This window comes from Psammomys obesus, unplaced genomic scaffold, assembly GCF_907164565.1.
Source record: "Psammomys obesus unplaced genomic scaffold, mPsaObe1.curated_primary_1811, whole genome shotgun sequence".
Taxonomy (NCBI): domain Eukaryota; kingdom Metazoa; phylum Chordata; class Mammalia; order Rodentia; family Muridae; genus Psammomys; species Psammomys obesus.
This window is the reverse complement of record NW_026595695.1, coordinates 15,210-33,291: the sequence shown is the minus strand read 5'-3', so window position 1 is coordinate 33,291 and position 18,082 is coordinate 15,210. Positions and strand designations below refer to the sequence as shown.

Here is an 18,082-nt window from a genome sequence, read left to right as displayed (position 1 = left end):
ATAGCTTTGTGGTTAAGAACACTGGCTGCCCTTCCAGAAGACCTGGGTTCAAGATCCAGCACACATGTGGTGGCTCATAGTTATCTGTAACGCCAATCCCAGGGACTCTGATGTGCTCTTCTGGCTTTGTTGGGTGCCACACACACAGAGTACACAGACAAACAGCCACTTTTCATACATAGAAACTTTCTTTAAACTGAAATGCAAACCTTGTGATGCTGTGGAATGTTTCTTATCCCTACAGCATGCTAGCCACCTCAGATGTCAGCAGGAGGAAGTGGCTGATTCCGGGAGCAGAGTACTCCATCTTCACTGGGCAGCCTCTGGACACCAGGGACAGGAAGACAGATAACCAGCTGGAGGAAACCACTGTTCCTGGGTGAGATAATGGCAAAGGTCTCTTGAGTGCGTTAATAGACATGCAGCTGTCTTGTGTAGGGAGGCTAGGGGAGGACAGCTAACAGTTCTTGTCTTGGGATTTCTGCCTTCTCTTTGAAGTTGGACCTGAGGTTCTTCCTGGATTGTGAAAGCCAGCTTGGAGGGCTGGAGGAGAGTAGACAGGGTTTGAATCAGCTGTCTTGCAGAAGTGGGGCTTTCCCATTGTGGAAAGGACGTGTCCATTCAAGATAGTGTCAATGAGTAGACACAGCTGGGTGACTGTCTTCCAGCAGCTCAGCTGTGTGAGTGTGGACAGGGTGCCTTGATGGAACTCTTGATAACCCTGTTCATCACCCCATGTACTGGGATCCTAGCGGGTGCCACCACACCCAGCTTTTACTGTCTTCACTTTTAGAACCTGATTTATGTGTTTTTGTTTCGTTTCATTTGGTTTTTGCTTGCACAGTAAAGCAGTCTTAGCGTTGGATCCATCTCCCCATCCCTGAAAGGCTAATGCTTTTAGGATGTTTTGCCTTCCTAGGCTTTGTAATGCTTCTCTGCCTATGCTCAGGGGAAAAGTGCAGGCTTGTCATTAGGACAACAGGCTAATCTCTCACTCTGGAATAGTCTGGGCAAGCTCAGCCATGTACTCTGGGTACCGTATAGATAGAAGTTTTTGCGTATGCTGGGATGGTTAAAGGACTAGGAAGCCCTGGCTTGCTATATGCACGAAATGTCAGCTCTCCTGTTCTCCCCCTGACTGTCCTAGTAAACTTAGCATGGTTTACTCCAACAAATGACATAGACTTATGTACATTTATGGATTTCTCCAGCTCAGGTGCCAGAGGTTTTGGAGAGGACTGTTTTCCTAGCTGTGTTTCACATGGCCTGCTCTTGGTGTACACCCGAGTGCTCTCCAGTTTCTCCTCTTTTTCCTTTGTTTTATGTGTTATTTTTCATTTTCAATTACCCGTGTGTGTGTGTGTGTGTGTGTGTGTGTGTGTGTGTGTGTGTGTGCATGTGTGCATATGCATATGTGTGTGAATTCCTGAAGCCAGAGGCTTTTTGTTTGTTGTTTTTGAGGCAAGTCTTGCTGTATGTCCCAGGCTAGCCTGGAACTTTTGACCATCTTCCTGCTTCAGCCTTTTGAGTGCCTGTGTTACTGGCATGTGTGCGCTGTCAGGCCTGTCCTTCTCTTTTTATAAGGACCTTCAGTCCCATTGTGGGGCTCTTCTCTTCTTACCTGTCTAGTCTCCATTTATTATTAAAGGCCCCAACTCCAGATACTTCCAGTAAGCTTAGGCTGTTCTCTGTGCATTATGGGATAGGGGACATGCCAATATTCAGCCCACAGCAGTTACAATTGCAGCTCCTGTTTTAGATACCATTCTCCTCCAGAAAAGGACTCTTCCCTTGGACGGTCACCAGCAAACTTACTGAGTAAAAAGCAGAGGGACTCTTCAGACACACCAGTCATGAAAGCTTTAAAGGAACTCGATGAAGAAAGAATATTTAAAAATTGGGGGACACAGACAGAAAAAGAGGATACCTCAAGTAGTAAGTATTTTTAATTTTAATTTAAGATTTATTGATTTTATTTTATGTCTATGAATGTTTTGCCTGCATGCATGAATGTGCAGTACATGTGCACCTGGTGCCCATGGAGTTATCAGATCCCCTGAAACTGGGGTTAGGAATTTTTATGAGCTGTTGTGTGAGTACTGAGAGGATTAGGTAAGAGCAATAAGTATTCTTAACTGATGAGCCTTCTTGCTAGATCCACCCCTAGTGGTATTTTATTCCTTGTTTGATGTTGAAAGAAAGAGTTGTCTGCTCTTTTCCTTAATTTATGTTATATTCTTTAAAATTAAAATTTCAGCCAGGCATGTTAGTGCATACTTTTAATCCCAGCACTTTCAAAACAAAACAAAAGACTACATGTGCTGGGCCATACAGGTATATAATCCAGTTATATGTCTTAAGGTAGAGGGTTGAAATCACAGCCTGCCTTGGCTACAGAGTGAGTTTGCCTCCATCTGTCTGTCTTACTTGCACATATTGGAAAATTGTGGCCATCATTTGATAGAGCGAGGAATGAGATGAGAAGGCCTATATATGCCCATTGTTCCAGCACTCAGAGGCCGAGGCAACAGAATCCACGGTGTCAAAAAATACAGAAAACCAAAAAGATCTTTTTTTTTTTTTATCTTCCTCCTTTTTTCTGGTTACTGAGCATCTGTAGAGAGGAAGAGGAAGATCTTTCCAGGTGTGCTTTTCCCCACATGTCTAGGTCGGTAGACCTCTCTGTCTGCCCTCTATCCCATCTCTTTTTGAGATAAGATCTCACATAGCCCAGGCTACCCTGGAACTCACTGTGTTTCTGAGGGTAACCTTGATTTCTGATCTTCTGCCTCCACCTCCCCAGTGCTGGGCTGACAGGTGTTCACCACTATACCTAGTTCTTTTGCTCCTTCTTCTTCCTACCATGCTTGCTTCTCAGACCTGCCAGGCACAGCCTCAGAGCTGCGGTGCTACATCCCACAGCAGTGTCTCCTAGTAAATAAATTAGTAATCTGCTTCCTAAAAATAAACTCTCTGTGAGCCTCACCTTGAATGCCAGTTGCACCAGGAAGCCAGGACGCATTCATTATAAACTCCCTCTCAAGCATTTTTTATCGTCATAATGCGGAACATTTGCAGATCATTTTTGCAGCCTAGATGAAGTGCTTTGAGCATGCACTCAGTGGAGGACCTTGTGCAGTGACAGCTGTGATAAAGCAGATGGTGGAAACCAGGTCTGACTTATTTTTGTGTGTGTTTGTCTGATGCAGAATTAGTGAATCCTCGGCAAACTGAACCTTCAGTCAATACAGGCCGCTCCCCAGAGAAATGTGCCCAGCAGAGACCAAAGAGACAGAGTTCAGCTTCACAAAGGTCGTCATCTCTCCCACCCTCCAATCGTAAAGCAAACACTCCAAGTAAGAGTTGGGGAGAGTGACTTTTCTCATATGTTTTTCCTCTTTCACTTTGCTGTCAGCTCCAGTAGAAGACGCTGAGCGTGAAGTCCTAGAGAATGAAATTGTCTGAGTGCACAGATAATAACAAATGTTAACTCTGAAATGTAGAGAAATTTTCATTTAGGACATGGCTGCTCTGGCAAGAGATCACATCCAAAGACCTAGGTCAGTGTGATCTGACTAGAATACAAACACACCTTTAATCCAGGAGAGAGAGGCAAGCAGATCTGAGTTCAAGTTTCAGGTAAAGAAAAGCTTAGGTCTAGGCATGGTGGTACATGCGTTTAATCTCATACAGAGAAGGTAAAGTTAGTTTGTAGAAGAAAGCACCCATGTTTGAAAGTGATCTCTAATTGAGTGGCAGAAAAAGAGATGAATCAGAGAAAAGTTTGACAGAATAGGATATGCCCAACTCTCAGAAGAGAGAGAAAAGGGAAGCTGCTTAAGGGGCAATTCAGAGAGGCAGTTTTACCAGAACTGTAACAGAGAGACAGATTGTAGAGAAAGAACACAGGTGAAAATGGAACAGACCAGAGAATGAGGAGTTAGAAGATTAGAAAAGATTGTTGGAGTTAGATTGAGGCCAGCAGAGTAATTCAGAGGCCAAGAGAGAAGCCAGATTGTATAAGTCAGCTGGGAGAAGAGTTTGAGCCAGGACAGCTGAGTTGAATCAGCCAGCCCAGAGCTCAGTAAAAACAAGTAAGGATGAGCTTATTCAGCAGTAAGCCTCAGAGACTGAGAACATTTTAGGCCTAGGTTAGATTGTACAGAGGCTAGAAGCTTCCGGGACTAGGCCTAGGTTAGCAGATAGGCAGTAAGCTTCCAAGACAACAATTGAAACAGGCAGATAAAAGTTACTTACATACAGAAACATCGTTTTATGCTAGGCCTGTGGGGGAGGTCTATCATCCCAGCTCGCTGGGAGGTTAAGGATCAAGATCAAGGTTCAAGGCCTGAGTACTGAATTCAAGGATAACCTGTAATTTAGCAAGACCGTGCCTTAAAATAAAAAGCAAAAACGTCTTGGGTTGTAGCTCAGAGCCTTGGCTTAGCATGGATGGGGTCCTTAGTACCATAAGCTTTTGAAAGTTTAGAGCGTGTCAATCACTTTAAGCACTAATTGAGATAATTCACAGAGGTCGGAGAAGATGCTCCTTGCATATTTGATCTGTAACCGGCCTCTGTAGCCTTTTCTCCCCACTTTCAGGCTTGTTCTAAAGCGTAAGCATTGACTTTCCATGTCCTCGGTGTCCATTTTCCCATCGGTTCAGGGAAGTGTGCATTTCCTGTGTTCCCAGGAGCAATCCTTACTGCACTGGTGCTTCTGTCTTATTTCCACTCGACTTCTAAAATCTTGAAAAACCAGTTTTGAGCCAGAGTGCTGAAACTATGGTCTGGTATGCTAAAATGTCAGCAGGGGTTGCTTCTCGACATTATAATTATTGGTTGTTTTATTTTCACTTTGCATGCTCCTCAATACCAACAAGTTTTGCTATGGAATTTCCTTATTTTTTTAAATTAGGAATAAGTTCTGCCAACAGAGCAGACAAAAATCACATTTCTTCTATGTTTTCTTCTTTAGCAAAAAGAGAGATTATGTTAACGCCGGTGACTGTGGCTTATAGTCCTAAGCGGTCCCCTAAGGAAAATTTGTCCCCAGGATTTAGTCATTTGCTTAGCAAAAATGAAAGCAGTCCAAGTCGGTAAGTTCTGTAAAGTTGTTGAATTAAATAAAAATACAGTATTGATTTAAAGACATTTTATTGATTTATCGTGTGTGTGTGTGTGTGTGTGTGTGTGTGTGTGTGTGTGTATGTACTTGTGAGTGTATGTGCTGTGGCGAATGTGTGCACATTAAGGACAACTTGTGGCAGCTGTTTTTCTCCTTCCACCACGTGGGTATGAACTCAGGGCGTCAGGTTTCAAGGAGGTGCCTTTACCTACAGAGCGATCTTACTGACCCCATTATTGATTATGAACCACCAATATGACTCTAGCTTTTACTGATTATTCAGTTGTCAGTGGGCCTCTGGCTTTAGGTCATTTATGTGAATGTCATATGAAAAATCAAGTATTATAATGTGAAAATAGTTTTTAACTATGGAAACTTGCTACTGCTAGTACCACCTCAGCACTTCATCAGATTTGAAATGTAGAAGAGGTTCTCTGTGCTCTTGATTCAGGGGCATTTTGGTGTCAGACAGTGTGTGTGAAGGTGGCATATATCTGCCTCTGGATATGTGCACTCCTGAAATAGGCCAGCTGTGAGTGAGGAACTGAGAAGGCCTTTGCCTCCTGGTTTAGACACAGTGGCTTAAGCACAGTGAGCCGCACTTTGGCCTTTTGAGTGAGTGGGGTTCTGTTGCCTGCCCTGCCTGTCCCGGAAGCTTGTCATGGAGGTCAGTGATGCACGACAGCCAACACTTTAAGTTTGTAATGTGGAAATAAAACTGGGTGTTAGGAAAGCCACATCCAATTTCAGCTCAGAAAGTCATATGACTAGCTTTCTCTTAAGAAAACATGTGATTGACTATGGAGGTGCCAGCTCAGCTCTCTAGTGAGATAGGAAAACTCACTTCATGTTTTTCTCACGAGTAACTTGCTTCATTCACTAGATTTGATATCCTTTTGGATGATTTAGATACTGTTCCTGTGTCCACGTTACAACGAACCAATCCAAGGAAACAGCTCCAGTTTCTTCTAGATGACTCGGAAGGTATCTTTTCCCAACAATGACTAATTACAGTTAGAGGCATTTGTTTCCCAAGATTATGGTGTCTCGGCAAGGTTCTGAAGACCGCCTCTACCTGAGTGCTCACTCTGTGCTTGCTGTGTGGGTGTTGATGGGCGGTTGGGAAGCTGGGGTGCAGTGCCGATTGTCATCACCAGGACCGTATTCTACAGCTCCCCTCTACGTACGTGTGTAGCTGATAAGTTGCTTAGGCTGTGGGTAATTTTATTTAACAATTTTCAGCCTGGAATAAATTTATATCAAGTCACTTCATATAATAATGTTAACTGTTTTAGGGTTCAGGGCAATTCTCCCAAATGTGATAAATCATTGTTTTTAAACTTTTCTTAAACTGAATAATATATCCATAAAGTTTGCTTGAGGTCATTAAGAGAACTTATTAACATTGCTAAACCTGGGGTAAACCTTACAGAATTCCTAAGTGATAAAGCACAGAGTAAATATTTTTCAGTTGGGGATGGTGGCTCACATCTTTTATTCTAGCACTCAGATGGCTGCAGCAGGAGGATTGCTGTGACTTGAAGGCTAGAGGCCATATTGGGCTACTTAGGAGTTCCAGGGCAGACTGGATTAGTACAGACCCTGTCTCAAGAAACCGGGAGGAGAAGAAAAGATGCTATGTGTTAGGCCACATAGCAGTTCCTTTCAGGAAGTGAGATTGAGCAGGATATTTAATATGTATTTGGTCTAATTGAAAAATTAATATGAAATATAAGAAATTTCTCTCTTTTCTGACAGGAAAAAAGTATTCAGAAAAAGCTAGTGATGACCCCGTTAATCATAGTTCTTGTCCTAACCCCTTGCCAAATGGAGTGAAGAAAGTGTCCGCGAGACAAGCCTGGGAGAAGAGTAAATCAGTTAGCCTCGAGCAGTGTAAGCCAGTGTCAGCAACGCCACAGGGTAATGATTTTGAATATACAGCAAAAATTAGGACCCTAGCTGAAACGGAGCGATTTTTTGATGAACTTACAAAAGAAAAAGACCAGGTAAAACAAACAAGATATTTCAAAAAATATTTTCTGAACCTAATACTTGTCTCTAGGGAATGTTGGAAGGGAATTACTGAGCTGGGCATGGTGGCATGTACCTGTGTCTCAGCCCTTGAGAGGCTGAGGCAGGAGGATCACAAGTTGAAAGCCAGCTTGGACAATATGGTGAAATCCCGTCTTCAATAGAAACAATAATCCAAACACACAAACTGAAAAAAAAAGTACAAAATAAGGATGTCCTAGTCACTGTTGTATTGCTGTGGCGATACCATGACCAACCAAGACAATTTTTTTTTTTTTTTGAGACGGGGTTTTCTCTGTGTAGCCATGGCTATCCTGGAACTCACTTTGTAGATCAGGCTGGTCTCAAACTCATTGAGATACATCTGCTTCTGCCTCCCAAGTGCTGGGGTTAAAAGAGTACACAACCATTGCCAGCAGACCAAGGCAATGCTTATAAAATAAAATAAAACATTTAATTGGGGTTGGCTTATGGTTTCAGAGGTTTAATCCATTATCATCTTGGCATGGAACATGGTAACATGCAGGCAGACATGGTGCTGGAGAAATAGTTAAGCATTCTACATCATAGCCAGGCATGGTGGGACATGCCTGTAATGCCAGCACTCAGGGAGGCATGTCATCACTGTGAGTTCAAGACCATCCTGATCTACAAATTGAGTTCAGGAGAGCCAAGGCTACACAGAGAAACCCTGTATCAGGGGGGAAAAAGTTTTACATCTGGATCTTCAGGCAGCAAGAAGAGCTTTTCTGACCTTGGCGTGAACCTTTGAAACACTCAGAGCCCACCCTTCTCCCCAACAAGGCCACACTTTTTAATCCTCTCAAGTGTTGCCACCCCCTGATGACTAAGCATTCAAGAATATATCTGAGTTTATGGGGAGCATTCTTATTCAAACCACCACAAAGGACATCGTTGTGTCAGACCTGTCCTAGGGAATTTGCCTTGGGTATAGTACTGTGGGGCACCAAAACTACACTAGAAATGTCCTTGAGCCACCATTGAGAGAACTTAAGCCAGAATGGACAAGAAAATGCCAAGCTGAAATCTTTTCTTTTCCATCTGCCTCAGAAAGCTCACTGCCAATAATTAGAATTCTTTGTTTTTATTTGAATACTTTCTCTTGTTAACAGATTGAGGCAGCACTAAGCCGAATGCCTTCTCCTGGAGGAAGAATCACTTTACAAACAAGACTTAATCAGGTGAGGCAGCCTAGCTAGGGGCTACAGTAGAGGCTGGATGCCAGTCAGTGCTTAAAGCACGGCATGGTCCACTGTGTTAGTTACCTTTCTAGGGCTGTGATAAAACACTACGACCAGATGCAACTTACAGAAGGCAAAGCGAAAGTAGGCAGCTGGAGCAACAGCTGAGAGCTTGAATTTGGAACACCAAAAAGGAAGTAGAGAGTGCAGTGGGGACGGCAGGAAGCTTTTGCAACTTTGTGCCCTCCACCCTTAACAAGGCCACACCTCCAACAAGTTCATGCCTCCTAATCCTTCTCAAATGGTTCCACCAACTGGGGACCAAGTATTCAGATGTGTATGAATCTGTGGGAGCCATCTCATTCACACCATCACAGTTACTAAAGCAGCAGTCAAACTGCAGCTTTTTTGCAGTCAGTATTTGATGATTATAGTTATTTTGTAGCTACATGTTTGCTGTCAGGAATACAATTAATTTTTGCCATTAGACATTAAGAAAATGGTGTTCTGCCAGCCACTTGTAGTGCACACCTTTATTTAATCTCAGCACTTGGGAGGCAGAGGCAGGGGATCTCTGTGAGTTCAAGGGCAGCCTGGTCTACAGAGAGGACAGCCAGAGATGCACAGAGAAAACCTATCTTGAAAAACCAGAAGAGGAGGAGGAGGAGAAGCCAAGTGAGATGGTACAAACCTGTAATCCCAGCACTCAGGGAGGCAGGCCAATTTCTGTGAGTTTGAGGCCATCCTGGTGTACAAAGTGAGTCCAGGACAGCCAAGGCTACACAGAGAAATCCTGTCTTGAAAAAAAGAAAAAAGAAAAGAAAATGGTATTCATGGTAGCAAACAGCATACGTTTTGTTGTTTGTTTGGTAACAAAAACCAGGGCCTTGAGCATGCTAGGGAGCCCTAGCCTCAAGGCCCAAAAGAATACCCATGACAGATTTTGCGTTGCTGAGTAAGTGCTGTCTCCTTTTCTGAGTGTTTGCTTGTCTTCCTCCCCTTCAATGACTTCTGAACCCCTTTCCATCTAGTAAGCACCTGAAAACAGTTGTGTTTTATAAATAGGATGGCTGTAGTGGTTGGAAAGACAGCTAGAGAGATGCAATTCCATACTCAGCACGGATGGTCAGGTTATATGATGAGCGTTTGCCTGCCTGTTTATATGTCACTAGTGCCCGGTACCTGTGGAAGTCAGGTCAATGCATGGCACGTCCATGGCAGTTCCCTTAACCACTGAGCCATCTCTCCAGCTAACAGACTTGCTTTTGAGAGCTACTTTAGAGGTTCTGACAGGGAAACCTCAGCTACTCTATAGCACTGATGGAAGACTGAACCTCCTTTATTTGGGGAAGGTTCTCTTTACTAAATGTACAGCCAAGTCATCTTCACATCCATGAAACTTGATTTATTGTTATTGTATGTTCATGTATATGATGTTGGGGGGGTATGCACATACCATGACATACAAGTTTGTGGGGTTAGTTCTGTCTTAACACCTTTTCTTATATCCCAGGCATCAAACTTAGGCTGTGAAGGTTGGAGGCAAGTAATCTTACCTGCTGAGCCTCTTACTCTCCCCGGTTCTGAAATTTTTTATTGAATAATTTATAAAACTTAACATAAGAAACTCACAATACTTTACTAGGAAAGCAGAGGGAAAATGAGATACTTCACTTCTAATTCAGTGTGAAATTCTTAGTGTATCTTATATAATGAGCATCATCATTCTGTTCCTGCAAGACTTCTGAAAGGGTGTTAGCTTCTCTTCATGAACATCACGTCACTAAGGAAATAAGTGGCAGCAAAAAGAGATTGAGGATGTGCTTAAGTGAAAAAGTAAAACCGGGCCCGGGGAGAAAAGTGTCCAGCCTCACTCCACAGTAGTGCTAGGGTAGTTACCTGTGGGGCTCGCACAGGCTTTATCTCCGGCTCAGTGGTAAGAATGCTCGTCCTGCTCTCAGCCTCACACTGAGAAGCAGGGATGATGGCTCACCACTTATCACTCCTGCACTCGGCAGGCTGAGGCAGTAGGAGGACCCTAGTCTCGAAGCTAGCCTAGGCAGTTAGATCCTGTCTCAAAAAGTAAGAAGGGATAGGGCTGCAGCTAGGATGGTAGAGTACTTGCCTAGCATGTAAAGGTCATGCCCAGGACACCCCCCACAACATATCACAAGATATGGTGATGCACACACATGATCCAGTGTTTGAAAGATGGAGGCAGGATCAAGGTCATCATCAACCACATATTGAATTCAAGGTTAGCATGAACTACTTCAGACTTGTCTTTATTTTTTATTTTATTATTATTATTTAAAATTTTTTTTTTTTTTTTTTCTCAAAACAGGGTTTCTCTTGTAACCTAGGCTGTCCTGGAACTCACAGAGATCCACCTGCCTCTGCCTCCTGAGTGCTGGGATTAAAGGCATGTGCCACTGCTGCCGCTGCTACCACCACCACCACCAGCTTTATTTTTTTTTTTAATAATTTAAATATTAAAAAAAATTTAATTTCATGTGCATTGATGTTTTGCCTGCATGTATGTCTGTATGTGTTGGAATGGGAACTAGAGTTTTAGAGAGTTGTGAACTGCCAAGTTCATGGAATTGGACCCGGGTCCTCTGGAACAGCAGCCAATGCTCTTAACTGTTGAGCCATCTCTCTCCAGCTCTAAACAATGGTTTGTTTTTTCATGACAAGAGTTTCTCTGTGTAACCCCAACTGTCCTGGAACTCACTGTATAGACCTGGCTGGCTTCAAACTCACAGAAGTCTGCCAGCCTCTGCTTCCCAAGTGCTGTAATTAAAGCGTGTGTCACCATGCCAGGCTCCTGGTTTATTTTTAATTCTTTAAAAAATTATTTCATGCTAGGTGGTGGTGCATGCCTTTAATCTCAGCACTTGGCATTGTTTTACCTGTGTGTATATCTGTGGCATGTGTGACTGGTGCTCTAGGAGGCCAGAAGAGGGTGTCATATCCTCTGGAACTGGAGTTACAGCCAGTTATGAGCCAACATCTGGGTGCTAGGAATCAAACCCATGTCCTCTACAAGAGCCGGAAGTGTCTTAACTGCTGAGCATCTTTCCATCCCCTACAGAGACCTGTGTTAATGAAAAGAGAGAAAGAAAAAAAAAAAAAAAAAAAAAAAAAAAACACCTGCTAATACACTTTTTAAAGGTCTCTTTCTCTATAATTGCATTAGCGGTTTTAGTTTTTGAGGTTCTTTGAGACAAGTCCTAGGCTCGTTTGGAATTCATCAGCTTTCTGCTTCTGCTTCACTGGCTCTGGGATTAGAAGGATTACCACCATGTCCAATTATCAGGTGTAAAATGTAGACAATGCAAATGCAAGTAGAAATCATTACAGGCTTTCTGGAATACAGAGTTTTGCATTTCTTTGAACCAAAGCTCTTCTTTTTTTTCAGCCTGCCAATGATTGCAAAGACAGTATTTATAGATACTGCCAAGAGATATGTTTAAGAAATGTACTGCGGCCTTATTTATAGTGTCCAAAATTAGAAGCAACCTAAATTTCTACTGAAAGATTCCTGGTTAAACGTGTTACTTGTGAAAGAACATTGTACATTAATTTAGGAGGATGTTGTTGGAAGACACTTTATAACATGCCAAGAAAGTTCAAAGGAAATAATATTTGAAACGTTCCATTCTAGTTTTTTCCTTTCTAAAAAGGAAATGCATATATATGAGAAAAACAGGGAAAAAGAGGTGGTCCTTCCCTTTGTTCATTTGTCTTCTCATTGTTCTACAGTGAACATTCATCATTTTATTAGATTGTTAAACATAAACATTTTAAGTTTTATTTCAGGATACCATTTTAGTTAATACAGGATAAATGATCTAGAATGATAAATATATATTCCAGGTATCATTAACTGCACTTCTTTATCATTAATTGTGAAGTCTTTCTTGGAGTCTCTGCTAACATTTTAAAGGGAAAAGTTTTTGTCAGCTTATTTGGAATATGTGTACGTGGCTCCAGCTGCATTCAGGATGACCACTTCTCTGCTGACCTGTGGAGAATACTTTAGGCTCTGCACATAATGCTGTCAGGTCATCAGCCCCCTCATGGCCGCAACGCTGTACAGAATTCCCACATGGCAAGCATGCCAAGTGCACAGGGAGTACTTAAAGTGCCCTGCTCATTTGGAAGGGCTGAGAAGCCAGTTCACTGTTGAGTTTAAGAAAAATCCTGTCAATAAGGTAATTTGTGTAGAAAGCACAATCTGCTGTTTTGATGTGTATACTTGCTCACAACCTGAAGATCTGTAGACCTGGAGGACTCCATGTGGATTCTCATGATACCTTTCCCATTACTTTTACCTAGGAAGCCTTGGAAGATCGCTTGGAAAGGATCAATCGTGAACTGGGTTCAGTTCGAATGACACTCAAGAAGTTTCATGTCTTGCGCAGTTCTGCAAATCTTTAAGATTGGTAGCCATTAAATTTGAGACATTTTTATTTGCACTAATGTACAATTATGTACTTGGAAAAGAAAAGCTCTTTTGTACTGTTTATAAGCCTTCAAACAGTAGTTTTACAATCATGCTACTCTTACACTTGCTATTTTATACTTCAAATGGCCACATATTTTCAAGATATTTTTGCTATGCTCAGGAACCTCTTGTATATTTTACTATTTAAAAAGCATTATTTTTAAATAGTATTATGTCTTCAATTTCTATCAACAATAAGAAAATGTAAAAAGTGGAGGCAGCTTGTTTCTAAAGAAATAGTGTTATCCTTTTACAATGAACTTTGCACATCAATTTTATAAACTTGTTCTACATTGTAAATATAATTCATTTTGAAAATAAATGCTTGATAGCTTCTATAAGGATAGGCTAACATGCTGGACATTTTAAAAAAATATAGTATAGTTTGCATTTAGGTTCTGTAGAAGTTTTTAAGAAATGATAACACAATTCCTATGTGAAACATATGCCCTGTAGTGAATAGTAGAATAATTGGGCCAGCAAAATGGCTCAGCAGGTAAAAGTGCTTGCCGCCAAGCCCAGCGACCAGTTTTGAGCTCCATTATTCACAGGTTAGAAAGAGAGAAATGACCCCTGTAAGTTGTCCTCTGACCTCTACAGATACACTGTGGCACGTTCCTGCCCTTTCCTACCCCAGTAAATAAGTCAATATTTTTAAAAATTAGTAATAATTTCAGTGTTGGAGAGTTTAAAAACTACATATAACCTATTTCTCCAAAATATTTTTATTTGTGAGGAAAGAAAAAAGAAATCAGAGATAGAAAGCAGCAGGTGAGCACTGGAGTTTTCTGTCCATCATCCATGATTTAAGTTATGTCACACCTTGGACAGTTTCCAGGGCAGCTTCCCTTTCCATTAAGCCCATAGCTTAGCTCCCAAGGTGATCATACAGACATTTTCACCTCACCTGACCCACCATTCCACCCTTGCCAAAAAGAAACGTAGCTGCTGTAATGACTGTTGGTCTACGCCAAGAGCACTGTATAATCAGAGCACTGCCTGATAATAGACAGGGCGGTGTCCAGAGAGAGCCTGGAGCCTTTGCCCAGGGCCTTGCTGCAGACTGGCCCACCACCTGGGCTCCCTAGCTCTAAGAGCACTGTGTGGGCAGGAGAAGCTGTTCTGGTCTAGGAGCAGCAAGTACCCTGCTTGTGTTGGGACTGTTGGTGATGTCTGGGCTACTCTCCCACTTACTTTCTGCTGACCAGTCTGAACCTAGCACCCACATATTTGTGCTCAGAATCTGCAGATAGACTCATCTGAGCTCTTATCATTGATTTCCAGGGCCAGTGCTCAGGTTTTTGATTTGGTTTGCTTCTGAGTTCTTTCTCCATATGTAGCTTTTCATGTGTAGTTACAATGAACCAAGGCATCCCAGCAATTCTGTTAGGTGTGTATGCCTCAGCAGGATTTCAGGTGGTCTTTGAACAGTTTCTCACCAAAGCTTCACCTGGTGATAGGCCTGGGCCCTGTTCTACTTGTGGGGACTCTCAGGCAGGAGGGGACCCTGGAGATGGAACTGAACCTTTGAGTTTATCTTCAGGAGCCAGCTCAAGACTAATCAGGATTTCTTATTGTTAGAAGCAAGTGCCTTTATTCTTGATTTTTCTTTTAGCCTTTTAAAAATTGTTAGAGTTAAATAAATAAATAAAAAGGTTCATTTTAATCAAGCTTCTGTACAGCCTTTGTCTAGCGCTCATGCAGGGATAGTCTGTTTTTAAATATGACCCTGTCTCTGTGTGTGACAGGCAGAACTAACAACCCAGGAGTATAACAGGCGCAGTGGTAGTGTGCTTGCCTCGCATGTGAGGGCACAGGCTTTGCCCCAGCACCAACAAACAAGACTACTTGAACAAGCTGACAATGTTTTCGTAGATCTCATTGTTCCCTTCTTTTATTGTACAGTCTACTACATTCTCAAGAAGAAGGAAATTACCACTTCAGATGAGGTGGTGGCTTTATCTTGCCAAGGAGTTATCTTCTTAGGTGCCTATAATTGGCTTATTCCAAAAAAGGCATTAAGTGCCATCAAAACATCTGTGCTTCTCAGAAAGCATATGCTTTGGTTTTTGAAGTGTGTAATAGATTTAAACTATCAGTTACTTACTTGAAAAAGAAATTTTATTCTTTTCTTCTTCATAGCTATGAAGAAAGACACCAAGAAAAATTCTTGCAGTTGCCTCTCCCCTTAGTAATGCATATGTTATGAACACTCAACTAAAAAGCAACTGAGCCTAAAAGCGGGAAGGGTAGCAGTCTTAAAGAGCATCTGTTACCCAAGATAGGCAAACTGTTTCTGTGCTGGGATGTGCATGCAGCTAGTTAAAAACCAACTCAGTGAGCCTGCAGCTTTTGGGAAGTGCCTTTTAAAATGTATATAGAAAGTGAATTCTCCCACTATGGAGATCTGTCTCTTCCTTCTCAAAACCAGGAGCCACAGGGGATGGCTCCAGGTAAAGCATTAGCACTAAAGTGCCGCTGCTGGGGAAGGGACTTGGAGCCAGCCAGACCCAGGTCACACCCTGGCTCTGGCCTCCTTTCCTCAGTGTAAAGACCAAATGATAAGGAGATACCTTTCAGTTCAGACAGGCCAGTGTGTAGTAAGCGTGCACCAAACAGCATGTTTTAGATTTATCAGTTACTGTGATTTCGAGATAGTGATTTTTTTTTAACTGATTGATTATTTGTATTTTATGTGCACTGGTACTTTTCCTGCATGTGTGTCTGTGTGAAGGTGTCAGATCTCCTGGAACTGAAGTTACAGGCCGGTGTGAGCTGCCATGTGGGTGCTTTGGGTATTGAACCCAGGTTTTCTTTAAAAGCAGCCAGTGCTTTCAACTACTGAGCCACATCTTTCCAGCCACACATATATATATATTTAAAGGTATACTAGGGCCTTGCACATGCTGGCTAATTCCACCACTGAGCTTTATATCCCAACTCAGTGATTGCTTGTTAAAGTTGATGATTTGCTTCAACATTGGAATGTCATTTTTATTAGGTGGTCTGTGTATTCTTTGCTCATTTATAAAAATCAAGGGTTTTCTTGCATTTTAAATGAATTTTCTTGGTATACTATTTACTTATTGGTTGACTAAAATTGTAAAAAATTAACTCATCAAATGTAAATTCGGAAAGCATTTTGATCTTAATTGATGAATGGGATTTATTGAGTATAAATATTGGCCTTTTTCCATTATAGTTTATTGTTGTTTAACCAAAATAACTTTTCCTTCAAATGTTCCATTATTAGGCCCTTTAAGACAGTGGACCACCTGGAAGAGGTGCCTGTCACTGAGTGTTAGACTTAAATGGATTTCTAACCATTGAGAGACTAATGTTTCACTTTCAGCCTAAAAAAGCCAGGTGCTTTGCTAAATGCTGCTTGTCTTGAACCCTGTACCCAAATGTGTCGTAAAACCAGACATTTATATCATCTTAGGTTTCACATGTCTCAAGAAAAATTTTCACTAATTTTAAATGTGCCACTTCGTAGTGCAAGTCTATAAGATCCTTAAAAAAGTAAGTCACGGATAGACTTTCAGTAGTCATAAAGGGAAATCGTATTCGTCAGTGGATCATGCATACTTTTAGATGTTTTGAGTCTGATTAAACCCCTGGTATTGCACAGGTTTTGCCAGAAATTATTTCCTGCCCTGCCAAGGAGCAATATGAAATTTAATACTTTGCTAAACTAGTCCAGTACTCTTAGAACTCACGAAAAGCCTTTCCCCATCTGATATGCTCTTTATTTCACTAGAGACCTCAGATACATGAGGACTCAAGCCATACCTTTGGATTTGTTAAACTATGCCTTCACTATGACTACAGATTTCAAATTCTATTTTCCTTACGTTGTCACTTTTCACTGTAACAGAGACCTATAATGTGAAAACAGTTGCTACATACAGTGCTGCTGATGGTCAGATGAGTGCTGGTTGTGGTTGTCTTTTGAAATCTGGTCAAACGCTGGAGTAATAAAGTTGTACGCTCCATGAGAGCAGGGACCATATCATCTTCCATCGTGCATCCAGGCACTCAATAAATATTTGTGGACCTGAGCTTTCGTGGTATCTCAGTTTATTTATACTGGCTGTGAGAGCTTGCTTTTAATGATGGGCTTCAAGTCCCAGGAGCTGCTTGGTTTGGTTAACAGTCACGGAAATACAAAAATTAATACAGAAAGTCAATTCCAAGGAACCGGTAGCATAGAGCCTCACCCTAGGGATGTGTGTCTGTGTTTCTAAATGCACGTTTTGGTGACTCCAGAGCTGGAGTATTTAATGGACACCTTCACTTGTCTGGGCGTAGGCATCATGTTCTGTCAATTGCCTTTCCTAACCCTTGCAGTCTCTGCTCCTACGGGAGGAAATGAACACCTGGTGTGGTCCTCTGCTCGCTGGCTTTATCTGGATACTGTCTTCCAGGCAGTGTCTAGGGGAGCAGTGGTCTTTCTCTCTCCCTTGCCCACATAGTCAACCATTGCTAGGCGTTAGGTTGTGCGCCTCTTGGTTCCATGACTTCAGGTTTTAACCAACAGGGTTGTCCTTGTGCAACCCACCAAAAAAAAAAAAAAAAAAAAAAAAAAAAAAAAAAAAAAAAAAAAAGCCTCTTGATTTAAATTTTAATGTGGCAACCGGAGCCTCCTATGGGAGAGGAGCATCAAGATGAAGCTACTTCGGGACCCATCCTGCTCTCTGGGAGGTGGGGACCTTAGCTGCACACCCTGTCAGGCGGCCAGTACTCCCTCTGCCGATGGCCAACAGGCATGTTTGTACTTTTTCCCGCCCAGAGTCTTGTGGAAAGGGACTCGACGGCAGTAGGCAAAGACCTCGGCTTTTCCACACGGATCCGGCGCTGGCCTGCCCCAGGCTTTCCAGCGCCCAGGGGCGTTCGCCACAGTGTGTCCCTTAAGTGCGTCGCCTGACCCCCGAGGAGTTTAATCCAAAACAAAACCCCAAAGCCGCCAGCTCCCGGCTTCCTCCCCGGGCGCAGCCGCCCCTCGTCCTCCCTCCCGCGCGCGGGCTAGGCTGTGCGGGGCCAGAGTAGGAGCCGCTCTTCCGGCGCAGGCGGCCCGGCTCCTCCGCGACGCGCCCCCGCCGCTCCCCCGCGCGGCCTGAGGAGGCGCCGCCCGCCGCCGCCGCCGCCGCCGCCGCCGCGACTGAGGGAATGCGAGCCGGGCCGGCGCGCGCGGGAGGCAGCGGCCGCTGAG

At 42.8% G+C, this 18,082-nt stretch overlaps 1 protein-coding gene across 1 annotated transcript; it reads left to right on the top strand.

Annotated features, from left to right (window-relative positions):
• Positions 1 to 244: 244 nt before the first annotated feature.
• LOC129685847 (M-phase phosphoprotein 9-like) lies at positions 245 to 16,931 on the top strand (the record flags this gene model as incomplete). Its single annotated transcript, XM_055619356.1, has 8 exons — positions 245 to 379; positions 1,760 to 1,935; positions 3,210 to 3,356; positions 4,978 to 5,098; positions 6,011 to 6,111; positions 6,886 to 7,133; positions 8,292 to 8,360; positions 12,702 to 16,931. Coding segments are annotated over 8 exons (1,099 nt in total), but the record flags the coding sequence as incomplete, so codon positions are not given.
• Between the last annotated feature and the right edge of the window lie 1,151 nt (positions 16,932 to 18,082).